General features: G+C 38.6%; 1 protein-coding gene across 2 annotated transcripts in view; it reads right to left on the bottom strand.

Annotated features, from left to right (window-relative positions):
- ubr3 (ubiquitin protein ligase E3 component n-recognin 3) overlaps nt 1–14,813 on the bottom strand; it is a 94,558-nt gene that overhangs the window by 4,599 nt on the left and 75,146 nt on the right. For both annotated transcript variants that reach the window (XM_062069871.1, XM_062069872.1), the window contains 7 exons: nt 13,780–13,880; nt 10,038–10,162; nt 8,161–8,265; nt 7,843–7,968; nt 3,089–3,268; nt 1,496–1,705; nt 1,282–1,421 (listed from right to left, as the gene is read on the bottom strand). In XM_062069871.1, coding sequence (XP_061925855.1) covers nt 1,282–1,421; nt 1,496–1,705; nt 3,089–3,268; nt 7,843–7,968; nt 8,161–8,265; nt 10,038–10,162; nt 13,780–13,880 — 987 coding nt within the window. The remainder of the gene's footprint in view (nt 1–1,281; nt 1,422–1,495; nt 1,706–3,088; nt 3,269–7,842; nt 7,969–8,160; nt 8,266–10,037; nt 10,163–13,779; nt 13,881–14,813) is intronic.

Raw genomic sequence — 14,813 nt, 5'->3', positions numbered from 1 at the left:
TTTTAATGTAGACACATAGAATCATTATACTGCTGTGATTATATGTATCAAGTGTTCATTCAAGGCTAAGGCAAAATATCCAGATATATATCGTGTATCGTGACATGGCCTAAAAATATCCAGATATATATCGTGTATCGTGACATGGCCTAAACAAGATATTAATAAAAGGCCATATCACCCAGCCCTACCTAAAAGTAATTTTTTAAATGTTATCTCTTTTAAACGTGCTGTAAAAATGCATATTCTCTGAAAATATGCCTTATAATAGCCACAAACAGGAGAATTTTTTAATCAGCATACAATTCAAACATTTGTTAAAAGGCTTAATAGAATAATAAACATACTACGAATTGAAATGATGCAAAAATGGATGACTGATTTAAACAATTTATAAAAAGACACATCATAGACTGTGGACTTGGGCAGCCCTTTGAGACACTTGTGATTAAGGGCTATATAAATAAACTTTGATTGATTGACTGATATATGCACCCTTTAAATGCATTAAAAATAAGCTGAGTCAATGTAACATACTGAATAGATTGTATTTGACACCCTCTTAGTTCTTTAAAAAGGGTACAGTAGATCGCAAGTTATGTATAAAGTGTCAGGCAGCTGAAGGAACTCTTATTCATTTACTGTGGGAATGTCAGAAAATAAGAGTTGTGGTATTGTGACAATTGTCTTGTTTGTCTAACCTAAGCCACCGTAGGTCATGTGAGGTGCTTGCGTCACAATGTTAGCCAAGTTAGCTCATGTGTGTTGAACTTGAGACAACTGAAATAAAGGAGTCGTGTATGAAACAAGCTCAGCATGACATGGTGACAGAGTTAAGGACTGCACATCTACACTGACCAAAGAATGGCAAAGTTTGGGCCCCCAGAGCCGTTTCATTTTGCCGTATTGAGGCAGCGCTTTCTACGCTTTCGGACTTCACAAGACATCTTGCATCCAGTTTGAAAGCCACAGGCAAAGAAAAGAAACAAACAGACTTTGCAATGCAAAGTTACTGATGACTTACTACTATCGGCCTAGTCCTACAATTGTATACATTTTTTAAATGCCTCTAAACATTGAATTTAATGCTTTTTAATGTCATTTAAGGCCTTAATTTTCGCAAAATCTGTTAAACGATTCTTAATTATTTTTAATGCCCTGCGAATACCGTGTTACAACACAATATTGTGGTGGGTGAGTTTATATGCAATCTTTAGTAATATGTAATAAGCACAGTAATCAAATGTTATACCAATTGGAAAGCGTGTTTGTGTGTGGTACCGTAAATCCCGGTCTTCCTCTCCGTGGGCATCAAGGTAAACAGAACCCCAGAGACAGAAACGATGGCCGCGGATGATGATGATGACTGAGGCGTTAATCAGTAGAAAGATGCCCGTAGCTGCGCCACAGTGTTGGGAGTGCTACAAAGGGCCAAGAAAAACTCAGGTTGTCACTTGTGAAGGCATTTCTAGAAAGTAATGCTCGAATTACTTACCAAAACACATTCACAGATACCCTGCTGCTTGCAGCAAGCCCCCTTGAGACAGACAAAGGTCCCACAGACAAGGCAGAGCGCGGGGTCCTTTGGCACCTTCTTGCAGGCAGTGCAAGCCTTCCTGTGGTAGTACTGGAAGATGATGTTGTAGTTGTCAGGCAGCTGGAGGAGGTGGGGCACTGCCCACTGCGGATCCTGAACCAGCAAAGTCTTTACACGAGACAAACGTGAAAAGAGAGAAACATTTAGCTGGCTTTTTGTGCCATAAATGCAATTTATACCCAGAACCAATATCATTTAAGCAGGATCAAAATCAAGATGGAAAAATGTTTGACTTTTTACAACAATACTGTATTTTCCAGACTATAGAGCGCACCGGGTATATAAGCTGCAACGCATCCAATGCATTTTAGAAGAAAAAAAAATGTTTCCATTAATTAGCCATACCAGACTATAAACCACAGATATATACTTTGTGAAGTTAAGTTATTTACAAAGAAAGATTTTGTAAATTTTACATTAATTGTTTTCAACCGGTGCCTGTAACACGGCAGTAAAACGGCTGATCAAACAAAACAGAAGTCACCGTCATGGACAGACTGAATAACTCCACGGTGATATTTTAGTGAATTTACTGAGAATTTTGTGAAAATGAAACAATACAAAAAAAATCCCATTGTAAGTTAATAACACTAACACAGACACTTTTATACGCATTAGGATATTAGCTAATGCTAACAACGCTAGCTTAATTACTTTACAATAACATACAAATAGGCATGAAAACATGATTAGCAAACATGTGACGGTTGAGTAAGTATGATGTGTTTTAGTTATATTGTAAAACTTAGAAATGTTGCTTGGAGTGATGAATGAAGAAACAATACAAGTAGAAATGCTATGGAGGACTAGTAGACAAAACAGCACTTGTACATGCAGTTCAAGGCACTAAACAGAAGGAAACACTGTAGACGTTTAACCCGCAGCACTTGCAACTCTTTCAAAAGATGGCGTTGTAGCACAAACAATAACACATCTTTTCATTGTCTCTGTCTGATTTTTATGAAAAATATTTGTTGGATACAAAACATTATGGCCGTTTGCGAAGAAAAATCCCAAAATTAGCAGCATCGTTTTATAAGCCGCAGAGTTCTAACCGTAGGGAAAAAAATTATCGATGTATAGTCTGGAATACACGGTATACATAATCCGCAGTTGGAATTTTGACAGCTATTTGATGAGGAAGCAAGTGCAACATTACAACTCAAGTGTATTTGATTACAAATGTCAAGCACCTGCAGTTACCCAATAACACTGCCTAATATGATTGAGTACACAATATGTAGAGGATTAATAATATACAACATCTAGGATTACTAGACTAGGCTCCAGTACCCCCCGCGACCCCAAAAGGGACAAGCGGTAGAAAATGGATGGATGGGTGGGTCTAGGATTACCACAGTAGAGATGATACAAGTTTAAGGCACGAGTAAAATAAATATATCAAAAATACGAGTAATAACAAAAAAACATCTAAAATCAAATTGTGTGCTCTTTGGACTTCACTTGTATGCTACACAGTCCCACACATACCAGCGATAGCTCCGCCTGCACCGGAGAGAGCCCTTTGACCTCAGCACACCACTGTGTGACCAATTCAAAGGCGCTGACCACCCACTCCAGACAAGAGGCACTGTTCACAGGGTTTGATGCCGCAGAGGCGTAGTGTACCAGCCCCAAGCACACGGCCAAGGACGAGAACTCTTCTTCCACCTGGGGACAAACACAGGATATACTAATTATTGAAGGGCACATACTTAATATGGAAAAATGCTTTTTGCTTGTATACGCAGTGCCTGCTAAACCAAGAAGTCTGAAATGACACAATCAACTACATGTGAGCTGCCTGGGTTTTTCAGCAATATATTGGGTTTTGTCACACCAGTACAACATTATAAGAATGCTGTGGTTTGCCGCGAGCAGAACATACCCCATACTGCTCTCTGTGCCGCACCCTCAATAGTCACTTAAAGCAGTGGTCCCCAACCACCACAAGAAATTAAAAAAAATTAAAAAATTTTTTATTTTTTATTTATTAAATCAACATAAAAAACACAATATATACATAATATATCAATATAGATCAATACAGTCTGCAGGGATACAGTCCGTAAGCACACATGATTGTATTTCTTTATTTAAAAAAAATAATTTAAAAAAACCACCCCCTTTCCTCCCCCCAGTCCGTGGGACAAATTTTCAAGCGTTGACCGGTCCGCAGCTACAAAAAGGTTGGGGACCATTGACTTAAAGGGCTCACACATCACGTCTGATTTTGTAGCAGGCCACATTTAAGTGAGCAGCATTTGCACTAGACAAGATAGCTATCCACAACCTGCTGCTCTGAACGGGGCGTTTAGAGGCGAGGTCGTTTACAGACAGGAAGTTCTGATGTTGGCAGCCTGGTGTTCCGACAACAACCTAACTCTTAATACATGGAAAACCATAAAACTCCCTGTGGACTGACCCACCCCGTCTCTACGTAAACGGTGAGTCCTCAGGAAGCACAACATGGGCTCCAACCTGCTGCTTACCTTCTACTGCTCGTCCATTGAGAGCCTGCAGACATACTGTATCTCAGCTGTACCATTGCAAACAGGTAAAGGCTTTAGAACAGGGATGGGCAAACTATGGCCCATTGGTCTTTTTAATCTGGTCCGCCAAATATTAGAACAGAATTGAGCAAATATCTGTTTTTTAGTATTGCCACAACAAAACTGATACTAGACTTTGACTCACTGGCAAAACGGGTGATCAACAACACAGCTACCACTAAAAGAGAATGTAAGTGTTAATCCTGTAAGACCATTTTTTTGACCACCCACTCTTCCACAAGTGGGGGGTCAAAATGACCTGAAACAGTTTCTATGGAATCCTAAATTAACCTTTAAATCAAAGCAACTCTGACTGTCCCACTTACATCTGATGTCATCTTTTACATCTCATGCAACTTTGATTGTCAATATTGTCCCACTTACATCTGCAGTCTCACCACTGTTTGTGCAGGTCAGCACTACTTCTATTATATTATCAGACATGAACAGACAAACAGCTTTTATGCATCTATTGGGGAGACAGTACTCAACCCAGGTGCAAACCCTGGCCGACGACTTAGAATATTGTTTTAGCCTGGCTTAAAAGGTAGCTCTGCCCAGTAAGAGCCCTTGCAGCTCATTCTGTTGGACACAATATCCATTTCCTCTTCAGAGAACTCATCAGAGGACTCCTATTTGTCTGACTGGCCTTGTTCAGTGTGGGGACACTAGCCTGGGTCCTCTACATCTGCACAGAAAATTATAAATCATAGGTCAGGTACAAAGTTGTGTGCGTGCGTGCTGTGTAACCTACCTAAATACAATACTGTTAGCTAAAATAAAGTAGGCACACATTTGATCACTAATTTGATCACACATTATAATCTGGCAAAAAGAAAGTTCATAAATGGAGAAAATACTTGCATATATTTTGCTGTGTAAAAATGACCTCCTGGGTGGTGAAACTACTGACATCAGTGGGACAGTATTGAGGGTCAAATGTGAGAGATGACATCAGATGAGTAAGTAGGACAGTCAGAGTTGCTTTGAATTAAAGAATAAAATAAATAATAAAAAATACAAATGCAAATGGCCTCATGTCAAAAACATGTTTTTTGAGGACTACCTGGAATATATATTACAACTTTTCATTTTAAAGATTTTTAAGAATAATAAAATGACCCCACGGGTTGTGTGCATCTAAGGGTTAATTGAGTGTTTCTATGGCGTACCACTAGATGAAGCACGCACTATTCTATTCTATTACTTGGATTTACATCACATCACTTCTGGCTCATTAATAATGCGTGGTAGTCAAGCCGGCATCTGTTCTCCATTTAGCCGTGCTCAAAGAAAATGCCCTATGCTTGCATTGTTTTAGGCTGTACGAACTGTTCAAATCGTGAAAAGGATAAACATTTTTTCAGAGTTCATTGAGAAGTGATAAATAAGGGCAGAAGTGTGCAAGATTTTAGGAAACAATAAGAGAAAAGTTTCACACCCCAGTCCAAGGGAGCAAAGTCAAAACATGCTCAGTTTTGCAGTAATTCTGTTAAAGGTTTTTTTTATATACTTTGAACTTCTAAATTAGTATTTCCCATTGAAGTATTATCTTGATATTATTTGTATTTTTGAAAACACATTTTTGCTACAAGTGTTTCGTAGAGCACCAATATGGGCGAGTCTAAATAAAAGAAAGCAAATGTGAGCAAAACTTTTAAGAGTTAAGTTTTTACCAAAGGCAACAATCATAAATGAAGCTTTCAGCACACACACATCGATCAGATCTATAGTTATATTTTGATAAAGACGGGGGCAAACACGCGTACTCGTAAACGACGCGTGGAACAACATTAAGGCAACAAGCATGACTGTAAACGCGAAGTTAAATAATGAAATGCAACCTTACTCAAGCAAAAACGATGCATATTTATTCGCGATATGATACCAATTTCCTTCCGCATGGAAGTTATAGACCTTCATGCTTTTCCAAGTTTTCCTCTGTTTTTTCGTGTAGAATGACATAGCTCGACATATCTGGTAATGCGACCGAAGGATAATCTTTGATATCACTCAACAAATCTTCTTTTGATAAAGTATTGGGATGGATTATACTGCATAGTTAGATTTTTTTTAGCTCGTTTCTGCTTTTTGTGGGAAGATCTAGGCCTCTTGTGTACTCAATAGAGTTTGAGCGCTGCTTGCTGCACAACAGCCATGTTGGCTTGGTTGACCACCACTGGTTTTCACTTCCGGGAAGAAGTCACATGTCGAAAAACAAACAATCCTGTAACAGTCCTCAAATTTTAACTTTTTAAGGTCAAGGCAAATATTGCCTTAAGAGATGTGTTCTAATACCCCTCAGTAATAGTCAGGTAACACAACAACCTTTTATTTATTTATACGATTCTCTTGAGGTTTATTTTACCATTTTTAAAATTGAAATCGAAGGGTATACTGACAAAAAAAAGGCCCAATGGCCCACAACAAAAATATTAAAACCAATATTTTCATGGATAAGAAAGCCTAACAAGGTAACCAAGAGATAAGAAACAAATTGGATGATAGATAATTGTTTTTAGTGTATATTACAGCTGATTTAAGACATGGGTCAAAACCGACCCGTTAACATAAGAGATGGTAACAGAAAGCTAACACAAGAGGAAGGTTAAAGGAGGGCTCATATTTTAGGACACCAAGGCAATCATTATTTTCTCTCGAGTGTTGAAAGATGGCACCCGATGACCATAAGACTAGGGCTGCAACAACTAATCGATTAAATCGATTAAAATCGATTATAAAAATAGTTGGCGATTAATTTAGTCATCGATTCGTTGGATCTATGTATGCGCATGCACAGAGTCTACTTTTTTATTTATTTATTTATTTTTATATAAACCTTTATTTATAAACAGCAACATTTACAAACAGCTGAGAAACAATAATCAAAATAAGTATGAGGCCAGTATGCTGTTTTTTTCAATAAAATACTGGAAAGGATAGAAATCTAGTTTGTCTCTTTTATCCGATTATTAATCGATTAATCAAAGTAATAATCGACAAATTAATCGATTATCAAATTAGTTGTTAGTTGCAGCCCTACATAAGACGTAACTGCACTTTTTGTCCATATAGATACAAATAGTGTTCATGTATGTGATCTAGGGCTGCCAATTATGGCCAAAGTAATAATTAAGATTATTGTTATAAATAAGAAATCATGATTACTGATTGTTAGGCAAAGCAGTGATGGGCGCTTGGCTCCGTTTACTCCGAGGGGAAAACTCCGCAGCAAAGTCTGTGTCGTTGGTCCGCCATGGTTACAAAGCCAAACGACGCTGGTGCGCATACACCTGATTTCGTGTTGCCAAAAAGGCATTAATAAATGACGGTTTTTCGGTAATTAAAAAAATAGACGGTATTACCAACCGTCTGGAATTTTATCTCAAATTATCATTATACTGTTTACTGTTACATCCCTCGTCCAATAAGTAAAAAGTCAAGGGCGGTCACGGCATGTTCGTGCCGCCGGTGTTGGTCAATTTTTTAGGGCATGACGGCAAATGATGAGGGCGGTTGCGGCAGTTAAATTCGAGCCCTGCTGCAACAGTCCTCACAGGTTAAAAAACAGATTCTGACCCCAGTTCTGGTTGTCCACGCTTCAAACTAATGTTGAATTAGGATGAAACTTGGCTGATCTGGGCAGATCAACTAGTAAAGTATACACTGGGTGGCATAGACGACCAAACGCACCAAGCAGCCGGTGAGGTTGTCTCCATAGAGATGATGCTGCAGAAGGCAAGAGAGCCGGAGGAAGGGAAGGCAGTACTGCTGGAGGTTAAACTCGATGGACTGTGGAGACCACACACTGGAGCTCAGCTGGAAGGATGAAGAACAGTGACACTCGATCAATAACTAACCGACAGCTTAGTGATAATAGCATGATAAATATATCTTGTAGAGATCTTAGTCAATCACTGTCTCGCTACAGAAGTGATGATTTATTGTTTGGGGAAAATAAAGAGGAGCCAAACAAATGTAGGTAATAGCAATTAGAGTGGAATCTCTCACCATTGTGTTTTCCGTGTCCACTGCATAGACGTTGTTGCTGTTGGAAAACTCACTGATAATGTGACTCAGCAGCGCTTCAGAAGACATGCCTGCATTTGCAGCAGCCTAAAAATCCAAACACCAATGGAAATTAGTTTTACAGGAACTAAAATGTCATAAAAATGTCAAATTTTTGCATCCACAATAGCCTTCCAACAAGGACGTCTGACTTCTTAAAAAAAAAAAGCATGCTTGACAAAATAAATGACAGCGTATATACAAACCATAATTGTTATGTCTAACTTGTTAATCAACTATGAAAGATTCTTGAACATAAAACAGCAAAAGTATATTGTCGGGGTGCATTTTGAAAAGCCTTATTTACCAAACTGGGTATTGTTTGTTGTGATACAGACTATTCAATGCTTTCGAATCACAAGAGTGTTTCAATTACTCTGACATTGACTGTGAGCTTATCAACACACTGGGCAGTCTTTATTGCGTGAAATAAATAAATCGATATTCCTAATCTAATCAACTAAATAGGAGCCATCCCAATTTTAGAAGGAGATCACTTTCCCAAATGACGGATTAAATGAAAGGGAAAGCGGGGAAAATATCTTCTCAAGAAAAAGTCTAAGTTAAAAGTAATGTCAGCCTAATAATAATGTAGTAGATGTTATCGGGCACTGTCTCTTGGATTTATTACATTTCCAATAGAAAGGTCATCATGTTCTCAGAGACCTTGACAGCGCATGCATGATAGCCTTAAAGGTTTTCAGACCTAATGAGGCGCAATCCCCAACAAAATACTACTCAAGTGGTCCTAGCATTCTTACACCCACTAGAACAAGCACTTTTGAACTATACTTGCTCAATCTAACAAAATCCAATTGCATTTATGTTAATTTACAGTGGTGTAAAACTGCACTGCATCTTTCACTATAATGAACCTCACTACAATTAAACTACATTGTTTAGTTATCAATTAAGAAGACTGGGCTTTATCATTTGTAGGTGTACCCAATGAAGTGTCCAGGAAGTGTATGTGGATAGATAGATAGATAGATAGATAGATAGATAGATAGATAGATAGATAGATAGATAGATAGATAGATAGATAGATAGATAGATAGATAGATAGATAGATAGATAGATAGATAGATAGATAGATAGATAGATAGATAGTACTTTAGTCAGTAAGTAGGTAAAATATGAACGATAATCTGCTGCAAAAAGGGAATATATTAATAATTCTACACAACCGTGCTAAACGTGTCTTCCCATATGAAATCAGCTTGCTGGGCGGTTGGGTTGTACAAAGGAAGATCTGCAAGCATTCATCACACTGAAAATAAAAGAATATAAAACAGCAGTCTTATCGCATCTGCTCTCCTTTGTCAAAAATGTAGAGAACACCAAGAGTTTCATCCTTCTTAAAACTGCATCATGATCAATAAAAGTCATAAAAGATGTGTGTTAATGTCTGCATCATCATTTATGATTGTTGACTGGGTTGATTTCACATGCTTATTATAGATGGAAGCAACCTACTTTACGGGAGGGGTTCACCTATTTGTCGTTTGACATTCAGCAAGCCGCTCACTAATTCAGATTTAATTGGGTGAAGACAAATAGCCAATTAATGCAACACTACAGCAGTCACATTTTTCCAGATAATAAAGATCGATACTGTCCCTTGTGGAGAGAACATAAATAAAAATGGTAAATGGCTTCATTCGTCTCAATACCAGGTCATAAATAAATGATTAATAGAGATTGTAAGATGGATACAGGGAGGCAGGACTAAGTCTGCATGAAGAGCAGGACACTAGCCCATTTATGGACAAAATCTTAGATTGTGTTCAAATCTTGATTTGTAGAAAACACCCTTTTACCTTTTTGATTGCCCCAGATGTGTTCCAGGCCTGCCTTTCGTCTGGGCTCATCTTAGTTGAGAGGGCAGCCAGAGCCTGGATGAACTGCAGGTTGTACAGCATCTTCACCAGACAGGTAAAGTGCTCTACAGGTGAAAGACACGACCAAACAGTCACATACCAGTCAAGATGAATGTGAAATAGCACTTTAGGATTCTACAAAGGTGGCGTGCATCCATGTATTTTTTTTTCTTTTAACTAAGGCCATTGTGGTTTAATCTATATAAAAGTAAAACAAAAGTCACAATAAAATGAGTTGTGTCTGTTCAGTCATTATGGATCATTAGTTATTTGATTATGAGGATGGCATATGGCATACCCATCTGCTTTTTAAAACGAAGAAAGAAAAAATAAAACTTTCATTCATCTAGAATTTCTGCTCGTCCTTGAAAACGGTCAATCAAACTGAGGCGGTAATGAAATGAGTCATTAAACATGACTGCAGCCTGTCAGCGAGCTCTTTAGGTGGTCTATGAAGGAGATACTGCGACAAGCTCAAGAAGGACACACCAAGGAGTAAGAGAACAGGGGCCGTACTTATCAAGCTTCTTAGAGTGCCATTTTACACTTACCGGTAAGTCCTGAAAATTTGCGAAATTTAGTCCTACTCTCAAACTTAAGAATAAAAGCTTTTTATCAACGTTCTTAAGTCTAAGAATCACTCCTACTCTCCACGATATTTAAGAGACCTTCAGAGGTGTCTTAAGTGATTAGGAGTTGCCAGCAGGGGATGGCACTGAGGCGAGAGATGTGCGCGAACGTTCATCTTTGTTTGATGACGAGCAGCTGATCAAACGGTATCGTTTAGACAGAGCAGGTATTATTTTTGTCAGATTTAATAATTTTCGATTCCTTGTTGATTTCTGTATGTGGCTGCAGTGGACTAGTATATATAGAGCCACCCACACCAGTTTCAAATTAGTTGCCTAATTAATGAATTTGAAAGAAAATGTTATGAGAGTAGCGTATGTGTGTGGCACACACATACGCTAGGTTACAGCATGTGAGGTGAGTGACGTCAGTGAGTGTGTGGGCGAGAGAAGAGAGGGAGCGGTATTGTGAGTGCGAGCCGGGACTAGTTTGTTTTGTGTTGGATTGGCTGTGTGCAAGAAATCAATAAAGCAAGATTGGCAACTAATCGCCGGACTCATCATTCACTCTAAAGTCGTCCGCTGTGGAGACCCACTGCCGGGTAAAGTGAAGGGTGTTGCCCCGAGCATACATCCTGGAGAAGTGTCTCCCCTGCCTCTTTGTTACGGTCTGGGAGCAGGAAGCAGGAAAGGTGCAACAAAAAGGAAACATTTATTTTTGATTCATTGCCAATATTGTTTGTTTGTTTTGTATTATTTTGTAGTTTATTGTCAAAATATACACTCCAATTGTCCACTTAAATATTTCCAAGATGTTTCTTTATTCTTAGACAAGGGATTCCCTTCCGTGATTGGTCATTTCTATGGACACAGAAATGACGTCACCTAAAATTCCGTTTACGGCACATAGTAATGTCGTAATTCAGCTCTGAGTGTGACACTTAAGATTCAGTCCTACACTTCGCTGAAAGTGTGAGTAAGACACTTGATAACTAACTTTTAAGTGCAGCTTTCAGCGAAGAATTTATTTACTCTTAAGTCAACTCTTAGCAGACTTCTTAGGAGTAATTCTAAGTACGGCCCCAGACGTGTAGGCTGTACAAGTATCTGTCTTCTGGTCTGGGTGGAACAGAAACAATATACTGCAAAGGAGCACACTAATCACATTGCTTTATCACAGATCAAAGAAGGACCAGATTCGATGTTTACCTTGCATTTGTTTAAAATGTCAGATTGTAGTTACATGCTACTTTACTGACTTGCCTTATAGACTGTGCACATACAGGTGTAGGTAACGTAATTCAGGGTGAGTGTATATCTTCTAGCAAAGATAGACAAAAAAGGTCACGTCACACCTCAGGCTGATGCTCGCAAGAGTTTAAATATATAGGATCTAATAGACAACTGTTGGAATTCACTATTACTCTGACAAATTATGTTTTTATTTTATGTATAGTCTGAAAACAAATTCAAAATTAAAGTTGTTAGAAATTGCAAGTAGGGGAGAAAGCAACAATGAAATGATTGGTACAAGTACATCAGAGTTAATCCTACAGTCTGGGACAGAACAAAAACACAGCTGGCAGGTATATTAACTAGGGCTCTGGTGTTTTTAAGGACTTTCTGCAAAAAAGTTAGTCAAATACCATCTCTATGACAGCACTCTCGTGTTTTTAAGAATCTGTTGCAAAAACGTGAGTCTTTTACAAGTTCCTGAACTAAACTTGCAGGCCAGGAACACCACTAGCACAAGTAATTAAGTTGAACAAATATTGTAGCTGAGATAGGCTCCACCACCCCCCGCGACCCCGATAGGGACAAGCGGTAGAAAATGGATGGATGGATGGAAATGACTACTGACTGCATTGGAAGAAACAAGCTGAAGCAATACCTTAGTTACATAAAATACATTACGAAAAAAATGTAATTGCTAAATAGGAGGGGATTTAAAGGGGTGCCTTGAGGAATCCCAAGTTTGGTGTTTTATGTTTGATAGCAAGGTTACAATGTAAATGCAAGGATATTAAATAGGGTTCTGGTGTTTTTAAGGACTTTCTGCAAACAAGTTAGTCCAATACCATCTATAAGACAGCACTCTAGTGTTTTTAAGAATTTGCTGCAAAAAAGAGAGTCCTTCACAAGTTTTTGAACTGAACTTGCGGGCCACCAGTTGAATAGCCCAAATGATGAAAAAGATAGGTACTAAAATGGAAGCTCGAGGTACACTACTAGTATAACTAATGAAGTTGAACAAATGACTACTGACTGCATCTGAAGTAAAAAAGATATAGCAAAACCTTAGTTACATAAAACATATTATGAAAAAAAAATGTAACTGCTTAAAAAGGAGAGAACTTAAAGGGGTGCCATGAAGAACGCATCAGTTATGTAAATCCCAAGGTTGGACCCCGGTGTTCTGTTTGCTAGCCAGGTTAAAATGTAAATGCAAGGATCTGCCAAAGTGTTTACAGTAGTAACTTCCTCTTACGAGTGGTACCCAACCACCGGGCTGCGGCCCAGTACCGGTCCGTGGATCGATTGGTACCGGGCTGCACAAGAAATAAAAAATAAAAAATAAAAAAACATTTATTTTTTTATTAAATCAACATAAAAAACACAAGATACACTTACAATTAGTGCACCAACCCAAAAAAACCTCCCTCCCCCATTCCCACACTCATTCGCACAAAAGGGTTGTTTCTTTCTGTTATTAATATTTCTGGTTCCTACATTATACATCAATATAGATCAATACAGTCTGCAGGGATACAGTCCGTAAGCATACATGATTGTATTTCTTTATGCCAAAAAATAAAAATAATAATAATAATAACAATACCATACACCCCCCCGGTCCGTGGGACAAATTTTCAAGCGTTGACCGGTCCGCAACTACAAAAAGGTTGGGGACCACTTCTCTATAAAACAGGAGCACCCTAGGTTTTTTAGGAATTTGCTGCAAAAATGTTTGTCTCCCAATTTTTAAACTAAACTCCGGGGCCGATACGGTGTAATTCCCGGGCCTCCAGTTAGACAGCTATAGTGTATGTGAAATGTAATGTCTTTCTAATCACTGAGATGTGAATTGCAGAGTGATGATGCAGGAACTGTACCTTTTCGCAAAGGCTGAGGCATGGTCAGCACAAAGATAATCAGCAAGGTAGGGACATCTCTAAACAACATGGGTACCTCAGGACTTTCCTCATCAAAACCACTGCAAAACAAGTAAAAGAGTTTTAAAATAAACACAAAGTCCTACATCTTCATGTATGTCAGATTTTTTTCATAAAGCTGAGGTCTATGTGCAAATGTTTCTTCCTAACAAAAACATATGAATTAATTATGTTTACTTAATGTATCCCCAGTTATAGCATTGTTATGAACCATTTTAAATAAAACGTCTTCTTCTTCTGTTGACAATTAAACTGTGCTCTCTCCAGAGGCCTCAGAAGTTTTGAATGAGAGGGACTGCACTTAAGGAATAATACCCTCCATTACTAAAGCACTCAGCGGTTAATTCCACAGTGCACTGACGGAAAGCCTTTATGGATGGAGCACTCCACTCTGCTAAGACCACAGTGCACAGCATGGGCAGTAAAAAAAATATTCCTCTTCTGTTGAGCTATAAAAATAGTTGAAATGCATTTACTGCATGTAAAACATATCTCTGTGTTCTATTTAGATAGACTGGTTCATCTTGACTGCCTCAGGGTGTCAACGACACTGCTCCCGAAACCTCAACATAGTATTTTTAAACACCAAATGGCTCCTGTGAGAATACTGAATGCCTGTGAGCACTTTTAGCGTAACAAGCGTAAAAGCATCAGGAAGGAGGAGCTCTTTATTGTTTAGAGCAGCAACATGTCTTTAGACCATGATCATGCACAGAAGCACTCGGTGACTGAAAACAGAAAAGAGAGCAAAGCAATGTTCGGTGCATTCTAGAGCGAGGTGGACAACTGGGGGCTAAAGTGCTGCGCTGGTGGTGGATGTTCAGCACAGTTGTTCACGGTACAGTGAATTAGACAGTCATTTTGCTCTCTGTGGAGTGCCCGGTAATTTGCCAGATGTAGCAATTACCGGTAGCTATGGAAACAGCGCATGGTTCCTTTTCTGAATTTAGCTCTTCTTAGTGTGGCGGAAACAT

The sequence above is a fragment of the Entelurus aequoreus genome, linkage group LG14 (genome assembly GCF_033978785.1).
Source record: "Entelurus aequoreus isolate RoL-2023_Sb linkage group LG14, RoL_Eaeq_v1.1, whole genome shotgun sequence".
Taxonomy (NCBI): Eukaryota; Metazoa; Chordata; class Actinopteri; order Syngnathiformes; family Syngnathidae; genus Entelurus; species Entelurus aequoreus.
This window is presented reverse-complemented; position numbering and strand designations above follow the sequence as displayed.